This window comes from Carcharodon carcharias, chromosome 18, assembly GCF_017639515.1.
Source record: "Carcharodon carcharias isolate sCarCar2 chromosome 18, sCarCar2.pri, whole genome shotgun sequence".
NCBI lineage: Eukaryota > Metazoa > Chordata > Chondrichthyes > Lamniformes > Lamnidae > Carcharodon > Carcharodon carcharias.
In genome coordinates this window covers 14,069,122-14,088,816 of record NC_054484.1, presented here as the reverse complement: position 1 = coordinate 14,088,816, position 19,695 = coordinate 14,069,122, and the positions used below count along the sequence as shown (strand labels likewise).

Sequence of the window (19,695 nt, the reverse complement as noted above, 5' to 3'; positions counted from 1 at the left end):
CCTAATATCAATTGGGATACGAACAGTGTGAAGGGCACAGAGGGCGCAAAATTCCTGAACTGCACCCAAGAGAACTTTTTTAACCAGCATGTAACAAGCCCAGTGAGGGGAGGCACAATTCTAGATTTAGTCTTAGGAAATGAAGCTGGGGAAGTGGATGAAGTAGCAGTGGAGAACCATTTTGGTGTTAGTGACTATAATATAGTTAGATCTAGCATCATTATGGAAAAAGACAAAGATAGAATAGGAGTAAAGGTTCTAAATTGGGGGAAGACAAATTTTACAAAGCTGAGAGGTGAGCTGGCGAGAGTGGATTGGATACAGCTATTAGAAGGATAAACTGTGTCAAATCAGTGGGAGGCATTCAAAAACGTGATTCTATGGGCACAGTGTAGACATGTCCAGTGTAGACAGGGTGGTACTGCCAAATCTAGAGCACTCGGTTATCTAGAAGCATACAGGCCAAGATAAAGAAGAAGAATAAAGTGTATGGCAGTCACAAAAGACTTAATACTGTAGAAAGCCTAGAGGAGTATAGAAAGTACGGGGATGAAGTAAAAATGAAAATTGTAAGAGCAAAGAGAAGATACAAAAAATATTGGCTGGTAAAATCAAAGAAAATTCTAAGATGTTTTGCTAGTACATTAAGAGCAAGAGAATAACTAAGGAAAGGGTAGGGCCTATCAGAGATGTATATGGTAACTTGTGGGTTGACGCAGAAGATGTGGGCAGGGCTGTCAATGAGCATTTCGACTTTGTCTGCACTAGGGAGTGGGATGATGCAGACATTCCAGCTAAAGAGCAGGGATGTGAAACATTAGATACAATGAGCATAGCGAGAGAGGACGTTCTGGAGGGACTGGCATTAGTGAAGGTGGATGTCACCAGCGCTGGATAGATGGTATCCCAGGCTGTTGAAGGAAGCCAGGGAGGAAATAGCAGATGCTCTGAGGATCATTCTCCAATCCTCACTAGATATAGGTGAGGTCCCAGAGGATTGTAGGTCTGCGAATATTGTACCATTATTCAAAAAGGGTGCGAGTGATAGGCTAAAAAATTATAGGCCAGTTAGTCTAACTTTGGGCAAATTATTGGAAACAATTCTGAGAGACAGGATAAACTGTCACTTAGAAAGGCTCGTGTTGATCAGGGATAGTCAGCATGGTTTTGTTAGGGGGAGATTGTGTCTTACTAACTTAATAGAATTTTTTGAGAAAGTAAAAAGGAGGATTGATGGGGGTAGTGTAGTGGATGTTGTCTACATGGATTTTACTAAGGTGTATGACAAGGTCCCACATGGCAGACTGGTCAGAAAAGTGAAATCTCATGGGCTACAGGGGAAGGTGGCAGGTTGGATCCAAAATTGGCTCAGCAACAGGAAACAAAGGGTAATGGCTGATGGATGTTTTTGTAAATGGAAAACAGTTTCCAGTGGCTCTCCACAGGATTCAGTGTTGGGGCCCTTGCTGTTTGTTGAATATATTAATTATTTAGACTTAAATGTGGGAGGCATGATTGGGAGATTTGCAGATGACACAAAAATTGGCTGTGTAGTTGATAGTGAAGAGGATAGCTGTCGACTCCAGAATGATAGCAATGGTTTGGTTGAGAGGGTGGAAAAGGGGCAAATGGAATTCAATCCAGAAAAGTGTGAGGTAATGTGTTTGGGGAGGACAAACAAAGGCAGGGAATACTCAATAGATGAGAGGTATTAAGGAAGTGAGAGACCTTGGAGAGCATGTCCACAGGTCCTTGAAGATGGCAGGACAGGTGAATAAGGTGGTCAAGAAAGCATATGGAATGCTTTACTTCAATGCACCAGGCATTGAATACAAAAGCAGGGATATAATGATGGAACTGTATAAAATGTTGGTTAGGCCACAGCTGGAATTTTGTGCACAGTTCTGGTCACCACATTACAGAAAGGACATAATTGCTCTGGAGACATTACAGAGGAGATTTACAAGAATGTTGCCAAGGCTTGAAAATTGCAGCAATGAGGAGAGATCGGACAGGCTGGGGTTGTTTCCCTTCGAACAGAGGAAGCTAAGGTGTGACTTATTGAGGTGTACAAAATTACGAGGGGCCTAGATAGGAAAGACTTGATTCCCCTAGCTGAGGGGTCAGTTACCAGGGGGCATAGATTTAAGGTGATTGGTAGAAGGATTGGAGGGGACAAAAGGAAAAACTTTTTCACCCAGAAGGTGGTGGGCGTCTGGAATTCACTGCCTAAATTGGTGGTTGAGGCTGAAACATTCAACTCATTTAAAAGGGACCTGGATCTGCTTCTGAAGTGCTGTAACCTGTCAGGCTGCAGACCAGGTGCTGGAAAGTGGGATTAAAATGAGTGGCTAGTTTCTTTATTTTCTTTTTGGCCAGTGCAGACACGATAGGCTGAAATGGCCTCTTTCTGCACTGTAACTTTTCTATGGTTCTGTGGTCACAATTGAGCCTGATCCTGTCCTCACAACAGTGATCATTCTGGGATTCTAGAGCAGGCTTGTCCAGCCTTTTCACATGCGGTGGTTGGTGGGGAGGAGCATTTCCATTTTTTTCTCACTCAAGAGGCTGATGAGCAAGTTTTAGAAAGACAAGGTTTGGCACAACATTAAGAATGAATTTCAAAAAAAAAAGTTGACATTAAAAGAAACAACTTGCTGAGCAAAAATAAAATCAGAACAAGAAATTGATAATTAAAGAAAATGAATAGCAAAGAAAGCTGACCATTAGAGTGTGACAGGGTGACAGTGTGTGTCCAACTCACTGCTAGCCTCAGGGTGCTCACTCACTCACCCTCACCCACTGTGCGAGTGGGAGAGAGTGGGTGTAGGCGTGTGGGGATGAGGGTGAATGAGAACCCTGAGACTGGGCGTGAGCCAGACTCATTGCTGGGGGAGCCCAGCACACCAGTGCAAGAATCTTCAGTCTGTAGTGCTGAGTCGATGATCCAACTCAGCCTCCTCCGGGGGTCCTCAGCTTCACAGATGCCAGTCTTCAGCCAATTTAATTGACTCCACATGATATCAAGAAACAGCTGAAGGAACTGGATACTGCAAAGGCTATGGGCCCTGACAACATTCCAGCAATAGTCCTGAAGACTTGTGCTCCAGAACTTGCCGCGCCCCTAGTCAAGCTGTTCCAGTACAGCTGTAATACTGGCATCTACCCGACTATGTGGAAATTGCCCAGCTATGTCCTGTACACAAAGAGCAGGACAAATCCAACCTGGCCAATTACTGCCCCATCATTCTATCTCGATCATCAGTAAAGTAATGGGAGGGTTCATCAACAGCGCTTTGAAGTGACACTTACTTAGCAATAACCCACTCATTGATGCTCAGTTTTGGTCCCGCCAGGGCCACTCAGCTCTTGACCTCATTACAGCCTTGGTTTAAACATGAACTAAGAAGCTGAACTCCCGAGGTGAGGTGAGAGTGACTGCCTTTGACAGCAAGGCAACATTTCACTGAGTATGGCAATACTGAGTCAATGGGAATCAGGGGGAAAACTCTCCAGTGGTTGGAGTCATACCAAGCACAAAGAAAGAGGATCGTGGTTGTTGGAAGTCAACCATCTCAGCTCCGGGACATCACTGCAGGAGTTCCTCGGTGTAGTGTCCTAGGCCCAACCATCTTCAGCTGCTTTATCAACGACCTTGCTTCCATCACAAGGTCTGAAGTGGGGATGTTCGCTGATGATTGCACAATGTTCAGCACCACTTGCAACTCCTCAGTTACTGAAGCAGTCCATGTCTATATGCAGAAAAATCTGGACAATATCCAGGTTTGGCCTGACAAGTGGCAAGTAACATTTGCGCCACACAAGTGTCAGGCAATCACCATCTCTAACAAGAGAGAATCTAACCATCACCCCTTGATTTTCAATGACATTACCATCACTGAATCCCCCACTATCAAAATCCTGGGGGTTACCATTGACCAGAAACTGAACTTGACTAGCCATATAAATACTGTACAAAAACAGAATTACCTGGAAAAACTCAGCAGGTCTGGCAGCATCGGCGGAGAAGAAAAGAGTTGACGTTTCGAGTCCTCATGACCCTTCGATATAAATACTGTGTCTACTAGAGCAGGTCAGAGGCTAGAAATCCTGTGGTGGGTAACTCACCTCCTGACTCCCACTGCCTGTTCACCATCTACAAGGCACAAGTCAGGAGTGTGATGGAATACTCTCCATTTGCCTGGATGAGAGCAGTTCCAACAACACTCAAGAAGCTTGACATCATCCAGGACAAAGCAGTCCACTTGATTGGCACCCCATCCACAAACATTCACTCCCTCTACTACCAACGCACAGTGGCAGCACTGTGTACCATCTACAAGATGTACTGCAGGTACACACCAAGGCTCCTTAGACAGCACCTTCCAAACCCATGAGCACTACCATCTAGAAGGACAAGGGCAGCAGATAGATGGGAATACCACCACTTGGAAGTTCCCCTCCAAGCCACTCACCATCCTGACTTGGAAATATATCACCGTTCCTTCAAGGTTGCTGGGCCAAAATCCTGGAACTCCCTCCCTAACAGCACTGTGGGTGTACCTACACCACATGGACTGCAGTGGTTCAAGAAGGCATCTCACCGCCACCTTCTCAAGGGCAATTTGGGATGGGTAATAAATGCTGGCCTAGCCAGCGACACCCATAGCCCATAAATGAATTTAAAAAACACGCACACTCAGCCTTCTACCTCACACACACACCCCTCTCTCACACGTACATACAACACCCCCCCCACCCCCCGCCCACCCCCACACACACACACACACACACACACACTTATAATTAACATTATAAGAATGGTCAGTCTTGTATTTTGATGAGCAATAACAGTAAACATTAGGTCACTCACATTTCTGGATTAGATTAACAGTAAAAGTGACGTCAGTATTCTAATTGGATTGGTGTTCAATGCTCCAGCTTTGCTAAGACAAATTAGATCATGCGGTAACAAACAATCTTAGTTGAAAATCCACCTACTGCATGGTGCTGCTGATATGAGCCTATCAGCAGCAAATGCGGGAGCAATATGGCCGCTGATTGGAGGAGCAGCCCCTTGCCGAAATCCTCAATCTTACTGACCCGTCTTAACCGGTTTTTGAGCAATGGCTCCGGGGGCAACATAGAGAGAGGGGCTTTGTGGGCTATAAAACAGCCCATGGGCTGCGGGTTGGACAGGCCCACTCTAGAGTATTTTTCCATCCCACACCTCTGGGCCCAGAAGCAGTGAAGGGTGACTATAGTGCCCTTGCTCCTAGCCTTGTGTCGATCGACGCTCAGCACAGACTTGGGCCCGATCCTGGGAGTGTCAATGACTACGGGGCTAACTTTCAGCCTTCAACTAAGATAAATGAACGTTAACTTGTGCACTAATATAGGCTTGAGTATGGCCAGCACAGACAGCCTTACAAAGATTGGAACCCTCCTGGTCAGAAGGGTACCAGACAGCACATTTAAGAACTACAAAAAATAGCATTTATATAGCACCTTCAACAGAGTAAACCATTCCAAGGCACTTCACAGAAGCATGATCGGACAAAGTTTAACACCAAGCCACGTAGGAAATATAAGCACAGGTGATGAGGAGCATCTTAAAGGAGCATCTTAAAGGACATGAGAGTTAGGGGGGTCTGGAGAAGGAATTCCTGAGCACAGCTCCTTGGAAAGTTTGTTGGGCTGGAGGAGGTCACAGATAAAGGAGAGATGTTTGCCATGGAGGGATTTGAAAACAAGAATGAAAATTTTCAAACTGAGGCATCCCTGAACTGGCAACCGATGTTGATCAATGAGCAAGCAAGCAGTGAGATACGGCAAGTAGAATTTTGGATGAACTCAAGATGAATCAAGGTAGAAAATTGGCCAGGAGTGCGTTGGAACAGTTGAGTTTAGCGGTAACAAAAGCGTGGATGAAGGTTTCAGCAGTAGATGAGCTGAAGCAGGGGTGAAAATGACCAATCACAGAGAACCAGAGGGCACCGATTATAATGTCAATGGCAAAAGGACCAGCATCAACATGAGGAAAAACTCCTTTAAGCAGCGAGTGGTTAGAATACACTGCCTGAGGGTGTGGTGGAGGGAGATTCAATCATGACTTTCAATAGGGAATTGAATTAGCATCCGACAAAAAAATGGCAGGGCTCCAGGGAAAGGGTGGGGACTGGGAGTAGGTGAGTTGTTGCATGGACAGGTTGGCCTGAATGGTCTCCTTCTATGCTGCAACCATTGTATGATTCTGAGTGAAAGTAGATAGTCTTGGTGGTGATGTAAATATGAGGCTGGAATCTCTGCTCAAGGTCAAGGAAGGCACAATGGTATAGTCCAGCCTCAGGGATAGCAGTTGGGAAATGGAGTTCAGGTTGGTCACTGAATACACCCGTCTCCCTCAGCACTTTGCCATGCTTTGATAAACCCCCTCAGCAGGAAGGGACATGCAAGTGATGGTGCAACAAGTACAACAAACAGGCTTTTGTTGCAGCCTTATGAAGTGTTGCGGCCCTGGCTGCTTTGTAACGCCTCTGAGGTATCACATTGTCCTTAACTTGTACAGGAGATATGATTTATTTATCCTTATTCATTCAAAACAAGATTGAGGTCAAGGGTGCTGCACTGATTGATTTGATTTTGTGGAGTGTTTCTGTCGCCATGCCTGATAGGGTACATTAGAGGAAGATACCTTACAAATGTGCAATTTATTTTTATTTATCAATAAAATGAAAAGGCTGCTGGCGATGGAAATTAAAATGAATCCTCCAGTGAGTAGGGTCTATGTTTGAAGAAGCAAAGAAAGCAAGATTTGCATTTCTATAGCACATTTCATGACCCCAGGATATGTCCCAAAGCACCTTGCAGTCAATGAAGTGCTCTTTGAAGTGGAGTCACTGTTGAAATGTAGGAACAGGAGGCCAATTTGCACATAGCAAGTTTCCACAAACAGCAATCTGTAAAGACTCGATCCTTTGGCTCAGTGGTGTCGATTGAGGGATGATTATTTGCCAGGATCTCGGGGAGAATTTCTCTGATCTCCGTCGAAATAGTGCATTGGGATCTTTCCCATGCAAATTCTCAGGCTGGGTTCTGGGTTTCCACGTACACTCTGCTGACAGTTACAATTGACGTGCAGACATGAAGGCTCTGAGGCACATCGTCCATACCTCGAGCATCACGTGTGTAAAAACAAAACGAGAACCACTTATTTCTAACCTTGAAGGGGGAGGGAGAGAGCAGAAACACAGAAACAATGACAATCCCCACCACCCCCCCCCCTCCCCAAATGAACCCACCATCTGTTTAGCCACTAATTATCCTCAAGCTTCGCCTACAAGAAGTAATTAGGTTTTGTGGACTTAGGGACAGGCCACTGACTCACAACTCCATCATAGCACCAGAATTGTGCTTTTAGCAAGCTGTAACACTCCTGCCATTATAATTAGCATGGTTTCTTATTTTCCTGTCAATATGCTCAAAAATGCTCAGTTTTGTGGTGTTCAGTTGTTCTTCGTTTGTTACGTGAGCCTGGAAACTGATCTATGCTCACTGCGCTTGATTGGTTCAGCCTCAGAATGGAGCACAGGAAGTCATAGGGCGGGATTTTATCGCACCCACCCACTCTCCTAGTCCCGCCGCAAGTCAATGGATGTCTGGCTGGGGGTGCCACCTTGCCCATGGATGTCCTGCCCACTACAGGGCCAGAAAATCCGAGCGATAGAGCCAGGAGCTGGGGAGCAGAATTTGTATTGATGACTGAATATATCCATCTCCCTTAGCACATGTGTACAACAGTGTACAGCTGCTGGAGTGCAACCTGATGAAGTGTGGGCGTGGACTCAGAGCAAAGTACCCAATGCAGCTACTAGAAGCTGAACTGTAAGCACAAGTGCAGAAATTTTGTGACCGCAGAGATATTTTAAAATGTTTGTAACTAATCCTGTTGCACACTTAGAAACTAGTCTCTGCATTGCTCTGAGATATATAAAATATCCAAGTTTTATTTTGACTTCCCAGCTCCTGACATGTTCATTTTCAGAGCTAATAAGGGCACCTTACTTAAAATGTATTTCTCATTGGCTGAGAAGTGGCTTTTACAGTCTTTTCTTCAACCAATTGAATTGCCAATTTTTGCTCTGATTATGTGATGGCAACAGGTCAAATGCTCCATGTGTGTTTCTATTGGTTAAGATAATCCATCAGCTCACCATAAAGAATTGCATCATCAGGTGCTTCAAATCCTGAATAGGGTTGTGATTTGTTTATTTTTTTTTTTAGTTTGATCCCAGGTTGTGGTGTTCTTGGCAAAACCCCATTTATAGGCTATGGGCCTAGCGCTGGCAAATGGGATTAGAATAATTAGGTACTTGTTTGACCTGTGCAGACTCGATGGGCTGTAGACCTCTATGACTCTGTTGTCCAGGCCAAGTTACCCTTGAGAAGGTGGTAGTGAGCCTTAATCGCTGTATTCCATGTAGTAATGGTTGTCCCATTCCCCCTCAACTCAATAGTGTCATGTAAGAAATGCCAGAACATTTACCCAACAGCCATGAAGGAATGGTGTTATATGTGCAAGTCAAGATGACATGTGACTTGGAGGGAGAACATGGGGTGGTGATGGGATTCCTTCAGCCAGGCTGCCTATTCCTTCTCGAGGTTGCAAACGAAGGGGGTGTTGTTGAAGTAAACTTAATGACCTGCTGTAGTGCATCCTGTATATTATAGATCATATAGCTAGAGTGAAAATAATGGAAGGCATAGATAGAAGATGCCACAAGCAAATGAAGTCAGTGGCTAAAGGATGAATACTGACCATCAGTTAAAACAGAAAATGCTGGAAAAACTCAGCAGGTCTGGCAGCATCTGTGGAGAGAGAAACCGAGTTAATGTTTCGAGTCCATATGACTCTTCTTCAGAGCTGAATGCTGATCAGCTGAGCTAGATAAAGCCCCATTCAAATAGTGCTGTAGTATTTTACTCTGAAGTGACAAGGTCTTGGTTTAACTCAAGGCACTTGAGAAAGTGCAAACAAGGATTTATGCAGTTGAAAACAGAACTGACAGGCTATACCTTTTAGGAAAGATTGACCAAGATGAGGCTGTTTACACTAGAAAAGAGAAGGCTGAGGGGTGACCTAATAGTGGTCATTAAAATTAAGGTTTTTGATGAGGTAGACATGGAGAAAACCTTTCCACTTGTGGAGAAGTCCAAATTTAAAGGACACAAATATAAAACAGGAATGAACTCGACAGGGAATTCAGAAGAAACTTCCTGCTGAGAATATGGAACTTGCTACTACAAGGATTAATTGTGTCAAATAGCATAAATGGACTTAAGAGGAAGCTGCATAAGCGCTTGCAGAAAAAAGGAGCAGAAAGATCTATTGATAGAGTTAGATAAAAGATGGGGGGAGGAAACAGCAAAGAATAGTTGGGTCAGGTAGCCTGTTTCTGAGCTCTATAATGCTATGCAGTGGATGTGTCAATGTGCAGTACTCTAACAGAAATAGCTTGACTGAAAGCAAATGGGTTACTTATTTGAGCAACAATACTTACAAATGTTTCTCACCTACCCACAGAAAGACAAGGAAGAGGAATGGATGCAGAAGATAGCACAGGGAAGCAAGGACTCCATCATCCTGGATGAACTCCAATGGGACATGCGGTATGAAGTGAAGATCACAGCTGTTAACAAGTTGGGCCCCTCCGAGCCAACCTTCTATGAGTTCACCATGCCACCGAAACCCAACACCATCGCCAGTAAGTCACATCTTCTGATCAAAGGTTAAACAGGATTATCATAGATGAGCATAACTGGTGTAAATTAACCCCTCCACATGAAGACAGTTGGGAGCCCTTTCCCTATAAACAGGCCTTGCACATCGATTTCTAGTCAAATTTATTCGCATGGCTGAATGCCCAACACATGCCCCTGGCAGGCAAGGTTCACTGCTGGAATTGTGAAGTTGTCTTGCTCACCCTAGGCAGAATTGGTCTCTCTCTACCTTGACTTTAAAATGCGCATCCTTGTTTTTAAAAATCCCTCCATGGACCCCGCTCCACCACCACCCCCATCTCTGTAATCCCCTCCAGCTCTACAATCCTCTAATTCTGACCTCTTGAGCATCTTCAATTCTTATGGCTTCACTATTGGCGGCCATGCTTTCAGCTGCCTGGGTCTTAAACTCTGGAATCTCCTTCCTTAACCTGTCAACCTCAATCTCCTCCTTAAGGTGTTCATTGAAAACTACCTCTTTGGCCAACCCACTCCTAATATCTTGCTACATGGGTCACATCGTGTTTGCCAACATTCCTGTGAAATGCCGTGACACATTTTTTACTACTTTAAAGGCACTTTTAAATTCAAAGTTGTTGTTGCATACTTTTGTATTTTTGGAGATGAGAGGGAATGAGTCAGGAGTACAATGGAAGTAAATTATTTCTTTATTGAACCCTTATTACTGTCTGCTCCTATGCTTTCCCTACCTCCTCTCCACCCTGCCTCCCTCCTCGCTGTCTTCTCTTTCTGTCCCTCTTCTGTCCCCTCTCTCTACCCTCTCTCCTTGCCACATCTCTCTCAGGGTGAAACTTTAACACTGTGCGTTATATGGTACAGGAACAGAAAGTTCACAGCTGTTTATCTTACTGCTACTAAATGAATGCAGAATCTGGTAAGAATGAGTGAACCCTGGAAGAAAGTGGCTTAACAAAATTCCCAATTACAAGAGGCTTTTATCTTTTCAGAACTAAAGTACATTTTTTTTTGAAAGGACATCCAAGTGTGAAGATTATAGAATGTTTAAAAAAAAAACATGATTTAAGTTTACTTTCAAAATCGCACTTCCTTAAAACCTTAAGAAGATGATATTCTTTGAATAAAGTGGTTTTGTTGGTGTGTTCTAAGCCTGTAGCATGTGGTGAGCACTTTGGGTTTGGGATTTTTGAAAAGAAGGGAATGCAGGAAACTTAATTTTTATGTTTTTTTTCCCCCTTCATGTTTGCTTTTAAGAATGTTCTAAACAGGCCAAAGTGCATTATCTTGTAGAAGAGTATAGCTTTCAGGTCAAATTAGCATCATCACAAAGCAAAATGATGCATACTGGTATAAATGCATTTAGCTATGAAAATGCAGAATATATTTGATCAAAACTAAAAGCTTTGTGCATAGCCGGCAGCACTCCCAGAACACCCAGATACCGCTCTCAGCTTATATTGGCTTATAGCTTTCATTACTCAAAAAGCTGGTCCCTCTGTTATCTAATCATTTCTTTAAAAATATTAAAATATTTTTTCCTTGGTGAATTTTTTGAGCTCATCAAAAAGCCAAAAAAGGACTCACATTTTATGCAGCATTTTTCATGACTTCCAGACAGTCCAAGGTTCTTTGTAAACAATTAGGTACTTGTCGCAGTGTGTCACTGATGTAGGAAATACAGGAACCAATTTGCGCATGCCGACCTCACACAATTAGCAATAATTGACAGATTGCCTGCTGTTAAGTGATGTGGCTTGAGGGATAAATAAGGACAACAGAGTGAACTCCTTTGCTGTTCTTCAAAATAATGTTACGACATCTTCCAGGTCCACCTGAGAGGCCCCCAGTTTGACGTCTCATGTACAACAGCATCTTCAACAGTATGGCATTCCTTCAGTGCTGCATTGTATGAGTCCGACTATAGATTAAATGCTCAAGTGGGGCTTGAACCCAAAACCTTCTGATACAAAGGCAAAAATGCTACCCAGTGAGACACAGTTGATACCTATAAATGATGTATATTGTTATAATTAATTATAGTGTTTTAGTGAGGGTTGTGAGTTATATTAGTGCTGTGAAATGTTTGTTAGAACACTCTGGTTATTGTACATCTCATCTATCCAGAACTTTGATATTCCTGTTTTAAAGTATTAGCTTGGATTCAATTGTGCAATTAGTGTGACATTCCCATGTCCACAAGAGACATGAACCCATTTCCCTGACAGTAGGGAGCTGAGGAAATATATTAAAATCTGTCCCCAAATATTGCAAAAATACAATTTTTTTCTTATTATCATTGCAATTTCTTAATCATTAGACTACGAGTTAATGGCTTTGTTCCAGCTGCAGACCATCTGTTTAGTAAGCTTTGTGATTAACCATGCAATGCCAGGTTTAATATGTAATAATAATGAGTGTCAGCTGGTATAATTGAGTATAATATTATCACTGGAAAATGTATTAGGCACATCCATGCAACATAACTTGCCAACTGAAAACCGACATTGTCATATACTGATTTGAAAGGAAATAATTTAACTCTGTCTCAGTGTTTTGGTCTCTCTCTGCCTCTGCTTTTCCCGAAATATTTCCCCCTCTTTCTCTCTTCTTGTCATTCTGTATCCCTCTCTCTGCTTCTATTCCCTTTCTTTCTCTCCCATTCGTGCTCTCTTTCCTTCACTTTCTTTCTTGTTCCTCCTCTCATTCTCTTTCCCTGGTTTTCTCTGTTTCTTGCCCTCTTTCCCTCACCCTCTCTCTCTCTGTTCTCTGTATCTCTTTCTTGCTCTCTGTCCCTCTTGTTCTCTTGCATTCTCTCTCTTCCTCTTTTTCTTTCACTGCCTCTGTTGATTTGCATAGCAATGTTCTACAGACAATTTGCTCTTCATTAAAAATGCTTCTTTTTAAAATATAAAGCAAGTCTCCTTATCTTGCTTATTGGCATGATGGTTCCATACTGTCTGGGTGCCCTCTGTATTTCACCAAAGTGCCATTGCTTAGAAATTAATTTTCAGAAAGTGAGTGTCCCTGGTGAGGCTGCCATTTTTAGCCCATCACTTGTTCTGCAGTGAAGAGGAGGGTGGGCCTTCTTGAATCTCTGGCGTGTGCTTTGATATGACTGAATGGCTTGGTAGGTCATCTCAGAGGACAATTGAGAGTCGGAATGTAGGGCTGGAGCTCAGTATTGTGCATCACTAACCAACTTCTCCATCTGCACGCAACTTCAGCAGGATACCATCAAGTAAAGGGCCGTTATCCCAATTTTGTCCTCCTCCTTAACCCAAAGGCCTTGAGACACTTCCTGCCACCATCGAAGTTGACTTGAGCTACCTTGGCACAGGGAAACCTCTGATGTTAGTGGTCTCTTTGGTTAACTTATCATTCGGTAAACCTTGAGAGTTATTGAGAAAGCAACCTTCTTCTAGCTCCTCTCTGTACTTGTGAAAAAGATGTAATCCTTTTGGTTTAAGCCCGGCCTTCAGTCATTTTGCATTGCCCCCACAGCCCATAACCTCAAAGCCATTTACCAACAGTACCCCTCCCCTTCCTTCCCATAGGCCCAGAATTACCCCCGTAGTGTTATTTTAATGATGGTGGTGACCCATTGTTTGAAAACAACGCAAGTAGGAAAATTTAGGTGCTGTTTCAGACTGATTTCTGCAATGCTAGCCAGCCACCAACCCTCCTTGCAAACTGCAGCCAACAGTCAAATTGATTTACCAACCACACTCCCAGACCACAACCTCACACTGTTTGGCCAAGCCCCAGCCCACAAGTGCCAATGGATTTATCATTCCCAACTCACAATCACAACAGGTTACTGCCCTCAACCTGAGCTTTATGCACCGGCTGCCTTCAACCATTTGACATTTTGACCTATGACAACAAATATATACCGTTCTCTCCAACTAATGATCAAAACAGAAAAACTGTATTAATGCACAACATTGGGAGGTTGCAAAATGCTACTATTGAGGAGTTGTCACTTTTTTAATCTTGAAAATAGGAGATTTAGGAATAGCTCTAAAAGACATTACAGGTCATTATATTCAGCAGACACATCCACCAGGCCAAGTTAAAAAAGTGCCCTTGAAACATCACATCAAAGAGGAAGATTGAAAAAGGGATGTACGTCTGTATCATCTCTTGTAGTGAATCACCTCGAAGAGTTTGATGTAATGGATTATTTTCTGAAGGGCAATGACTAACCAATGACCACTACCATCTAGAAGGACAAGGGCAGCAGATAGATGGGAAAGCCACCACCTGGATGTTCCCCTCCAAGTCACTCACCATCCTGACTTGGAAATATATCGCCGTTCCTTCACTGTCGCTGGGTCAAAATCCTGGAATTCCCTCCCTAACAGCACTGTGGGTGTACCTACACCACAAGGACTGCAGCGGTTCAAGAAGGCAGCTCACCCACCACCTTCTCAGGAGCAACTTGGGATGGGTAATAAATGCTGGCCCACCCGGCGAAGCCCACATCCCGTGGATGAATAAAAACAAACTATTGTGTGGGCAAACACAGCAGCTCTTCTGTCCCAGTAATACCCAACAAGTACAAATTGAGGAAGTTCTTCCCGAGCTGACTGATATAAGAGTTTCTTCACCTTAGCCTTACTGCAACATTTTACATTTAGAACAACTACTTATTGGCTTCCATTTCATCGACACACCTTTCCCAAGCCTCATCAGCCACAGTTCAGTTGGCAACACACTTGTGCTGTGTCACAAGACTGTGGGTTCAAATCCCACGCCAGGTCTTGCACCCAAGAATCCAGACTGATGCTCCAGTGCAGTACTGAGGGAGTGCCGTGCTGGCTTTTGGATGAAATGTTAAACCGAGGGCCCCCTCTCAGGGAAGATTGAAGATCCCTTGCCACTATTTTGAAGAAGAGGGGGAAAATATTCTTGGTGTCCTGGTCAATATATATTCCTCAATCAGCCTCCCAAAATGACAGATCACCTGGAGTTTGTGGGAGCTTGCTGTGCGCAGTTTGGCTGCCGCATTTCCTTACATTTGAATTGTAGTCACTATTGTACAGTCCTTCAATGGCTGTAAAGCACTTTGGGAGACCTGGTGGTTGTGAAAAGCGCTATATAAATGCAAGCCTTTCTTTCTTATCGTCGTGCTTCCATTCACTGATGATTCGTTGGCTTGTCCTGAAAAGTCATTGACCAAGTCAAGCTATTTTACGTTTGCTTACCTTTCCATCCTACCTAATAAATTATTGTCTTCCTGAGAGTTGCACTGACCAAAAGTTTGGATTAAATTTCGGGTTTCTGGGCGGTTGATGCCCATCTGTACCATATCCTGTAGTTCCTCTGGGGTGTGGGGGACGAAGGATCATGTTTTTTTCTGTTTTTCTCAGTTCCATCTGTTGTCAAGTATGTAGCGTTCATAAGAACCTCCTAAGGAGATCAGACTGAAGGCTGCAATTGGCACTTTGTCTTCACTTTTCATTTAGATTTTTACACTCTTGTGTTTTGTTGCTTTTTTGAATTAAACAAAAGCGAGGGAGACAATGGGCAGAGTTTCACTTGCCTGTTGGCGTTGGGCATCATGCCGGGCATGAGCGGAAAAAATGGCGGGAAGACCAAAAATTGGTTTCACGATGCTGTGAAACCAGTTTGCAGTTGTCCGCTCATTGTAAGCCCAGATCGCTGGAGTGAAACCCCAGATCAAATTGACCATCAACAATCGGTGGGAAAACATGCCGGTGCAGAACACATCTTTACAAATGTCAGGTGCAGAAGTCGGGCCTTGCCTTCGGGGCCTTGCTCACATCGTGGACATCTGAGGAGCAGGTGAACCTGCACATTCCCTACCTTACCGAGAATCCCAGCCCCATCCACATTGACCTCCCCGACCTCCTCCTTCCCAGCCCCAGGGTCTGTGTCTGCCTCCGAGACCCTACCAACTGTCCACGCCATCCCTTCTACCTCTGTAGTAGCAGCCTCATGCTGCCACTCTACCAGCTCACTCTGCCCTCTCTCATTCTCACCATTCCCTCCTACTACAGTAACAGGACCTTGGAGGGACGTGCATTGCATGCTGGGTGGATTTTCATGGAATAGCACTGCTGCAAAACAGCTCACGGAAAGTGGAAGTCACCGTTGAGGGTCTGCTTAGGGACATCCGTGTCTTGGACATGGGCTGCTACAGATGGTCATTGAGGGGCAGGAGAGGAAGGTGTAGGTTAGGCTGGGAGAGAAACGTGTGTCGGGCAGGGTGAGGGTTAGGGTTAGGGTTAGGAGGGGAATGATGGTGTTGGGGGGATGAGGTTGGTGGGGGGAAACAATGGTGTCGGGGGGCTGAGGTTGGGAGGAGGGGAATTATGATATCGAGGGTGGGGGGGGATGAGGTTGTGGTGGGGGAGGTGCAGCCGGGAGGAGGGTGTAATGGGGGAGAATACAGCAACTGGGGAGATAGGGGTAACGCGGGATGAAGTTGTAAGGGAAGGAGTCTGGAGGGGGAGGAGGGAGTCCGGAGGGGGTACAAAGTCCTGAGGGAGGAAGGAGTAAGGGTGGGGGAAGGAGTAAGTGGAGAGAAAGGAGGAAAGGGGACAGATGTCCAGGTGAATGTGCAAGGGAGGGGTCTGTGGAGTCGATGACTGCCTTTTGGGGATCAAAACGAGGCTGGGCATGGTAGGAGGGAATGGTGAGAATGAGAGAGGGCAGAGTGAGCCGGTAGGGTGGCTGCGCGAGGCTGCTACTATAGAGGTAGAAGGGATGGCGTGGACGGTTGGTAGGGTCTCAGAGGCAGACACGGACCCTGGGGCTGGGAAGGAGGAGGTCGGGGAGGTCAATGTGGATGGGGCTGGGATTCTCGGTAAGGTAGGGAATGTGCAGGTTCACCTGGATAACCCGGCGAAGAAAAGGGATCTGCCGGGTAGGTGACGGTGGGGAGGTGGAAGGTGATGCCAGGGGGTGTCGACAGTGACGAGGGAAAGGACGTGGGTGGCTTTTGGGGAGGGGAAAGGACGGAGGATTTGAAGACAAATTTTACCAGCACCCATGTTTCTAAATTCGAAAGAGAACGGAGTCGCGTGGTGGTTGGGAAACAGGCGCTGCATGGGAGTCTGATCAGCTCGGATGGACAACTGAAAGAGAACCCCAGCAGGCAGCAATGAAAATGCTCAAGAGGTTGAGATGAGTGTGATGGAGGAATGGTCCATGCACGTGGGAAAGTGCCTGCTCGAGGCTCCAAGAGGCACTGCCACACTCACACTTTTCCCTCAGAATCACTCGAGGACCAGCTGTGCGCAGCTGAACTGCTAATGGTTGGGGGGTTGCAGTGGGAGGATTCACAAAGCCTGTCAGCAGACACCATTACACATTATTCAGTGGAAGTGAATATATTTTTAGATTATAAAGTGACAGAATGTGTTACCCGACAAACCACGTGATCAGAATTTCATAACTTTTCTAGGCCTAACAGGCCGAGGTACTGTCCTGATATCCACGGCAGGGGTGGAGCCATCCTGTGCGATGGTGGGGCCCTGTTGCCTCTGATGACTTCGGCGTGGGTCCTCTGGAGAGCCAAGAGACTGTCCTCCTGTGGAGCAGCTGCTCCCTCTGCGGTGACAGAGGACGAGGTTGAGGGGCTCACAGGCAAAGGGGGCTCGGAGGGAGAGGACAGCCTCTGAGATCCCTGAGGGGATGACCCAGGGGTGTCCAGCTGCCGCTCCTCCTCCCTTTGGGTGCCCGAGGGCCCCGGCCTGACCCCTTGAGGGGAAGGAGCACCTGGAGAGACGTCGCTGTGCCCTGTTCCCCTCTCGCATTGCCACTGCTGAAAGGCACCCATGGCTACCGCAATGGAGTGGAGGTCTGCACACATCTCTGCATTCTGCTGGACCAGGATCTCCAATGGTTCTGCCATCCTTCCCATGGAGACCTCCACGCGTGCACATGTGTGATGTTCCCCTACCTTCTGCTGATTCTGCACGATGAGTTGGAAGGCCAAACCCAGAGGCCCATCATCTGACTCAGACCTGACAGAGGCCGCTTCCCCAGCAGTCTTCCGAGTGCCGGTAAGCTCAGGTGAACCTGCTTCCTCCTGCTGAGGATTTGTGTCCATGCGGTGACCACCAGATTGTGAACCCGAGCCTGCTCTAGATCCCACCGAGGTGTGTGTCTCTGTGCTGGTGGAGCGTGCGGGTGAGTGCTTTGAGGGGTCATCTAGGCTGCTTATTTCCAGCTCTTCTTTGGCCGGAGGTGAGGATGTGGATGGACCTGAGGCACTGGCTGGCTGAGGGTGTTGGTCACTTGGCAGAGCTCCCTGTGAACCAAAGTAGAGATAATGAGTGCACAGCAGCAGGGTCAAAAGCAGGGGGGGGAGAGAGAGCACTCGCATGTGCACTGAGAGAGGGATGATGTGGTGCAGTATCCTTACCTGCGTGTTCACGGCCGACTTCACCATCACTGCAGACACGGCCCACGACCTCAGCACGGTGGCATACTCCTGAAAATGAGAGAGGCCTGATGTGGGCCGCTTCACCAACACCACCGCCCCCCCTCCCTTCCCCCAGTCCTGGGAGCTCTCCCTGCTGTTGTGAGCCAGCTCCTCCCCCATGAAAACAGATGGAGAGAGTGAGAGTGGGATACATGGCTCTGCGTGGAATGTTTGTGTGGTGTGGATGGGATGAGGGAGTGAGCTCAAGGGGATATGAGTCTGATGGAGATGTGAGGGTGTGCGTGAGAGTTAGTGGTGTTGTACCTTGAGGTGTGAGATCCCTGTGGACGTGTGATGCGTTTGTGAGAGTGTGAGCTGAGAGTGATGAGAAGAGTGACTTACCCTGGCGGAAGGAATGAGGCCATTCATCCTCTTTCGGCACTGGATGGCTACCCTCCTTTGCAGGGCATTGACACTGATCGCTGCTGCCACCACCTCCCATACTAGATTGGCAACCTTACTTGGTGGCCTTCGCCCAGAGAGGGGGGCAGAGGATTTTGCTGTGGGCCTACACTGTGCCCAGTAGACGTTCAAGGGAGGTGTCGCTAAATTTGGGGTTTCTTCCCTTTGGCAGTCATGACTTTGCAGCAGCTTCCTATCCCTTGAAGTGTGCCAACTCTTTGCAAGGGCAGCCTTTAAATATGGCACCCGGTTTACTGAAGGCCTGATGTGACAGTGCAGCAGGCGAAAGACAGGACCCCATGCCTGGTGTGTTTCCCGGGGATGCGTGATTAATGAGGCGGGATTGGGCTGGTATGGTGTGAAAAGCCATCATTGCAGCCGGCGGCTAAAATGTTCTTTTTCCTGACCGCTACCGCACTTAGTACAAGCCTGGGACGATTCCGCCCAGTAGTCCCCTGGTGCCTTCTCCATGACAATGCCTCGACCAATCAGAGTCAACTTGCTATCCAATCAGCACCCTTTTCTCGTGCAGTGTAAATTGTTGCTCCCTTTGAAATTTGCCACTCTTGCATCTGTCCTGTTGAATGCAAGATGGAAAGATTCAACAGCATGCCTGGTTATGGAATCTTGCTATGTGCTGTTGACATAAGGGCAGTTCATGGGCTTCAAAGTGATTGACTGTATTTTTCTCAAATGCTGCTTTTGTTTTTGAAGATACTGCGATCACTTTTCACTACCGACCCACTTCCCCAGATCCATCTTACAGTCTTTTTAAAGAGTTTGGCTGAGATTTTTCATGTTTGTCCTCGACAGTCCATGATTTTTTTCACCCATTAAGTTAATTGGTGGTAAATCGAAGGCGAGGGAGTGGAAAATCCCACCCTCATATCGAATGAGATTAAAAAATGGAAAGCTGAAAATGTTGGAATAGTGAGTTCATTGGCATCAGAAAGGAAAAAAATCAATTAAAGACCTTGGTGTGACATCTAGTCAGAAGGAGAGACTGGCAACTGAATTTTTCTCTAAACACTGTTTGAATAGCCAGTTCAGCATTGAAACATTTACTCCAGCTTTTTTTT

At 45.8% G+C, this 19,695-nt stretch overlaps 1 protein-coding gene across 1 annotated transcript in view; it reads left to right on the top strand.

The window, feature by feature from the left end:
* The window catches only part of ncam2 (neural cell adhesion molecule 2), a 361,641-nt gene that overhangs the window by 317,760 nt on the left and 24,186 nt on the right, over positions 1-19,695 (top strand). The window contains exon 13 of the mRNA XM_041211359.1: positions 9,584-9,764. Within this exon, the coding sequence (XP_041067293.1) occupies positions 9,584-9,764 (181 nt within the window). The remainder of the gene's footprint in view (positions 1-9,583; positions 9,765-19,695) is intronic.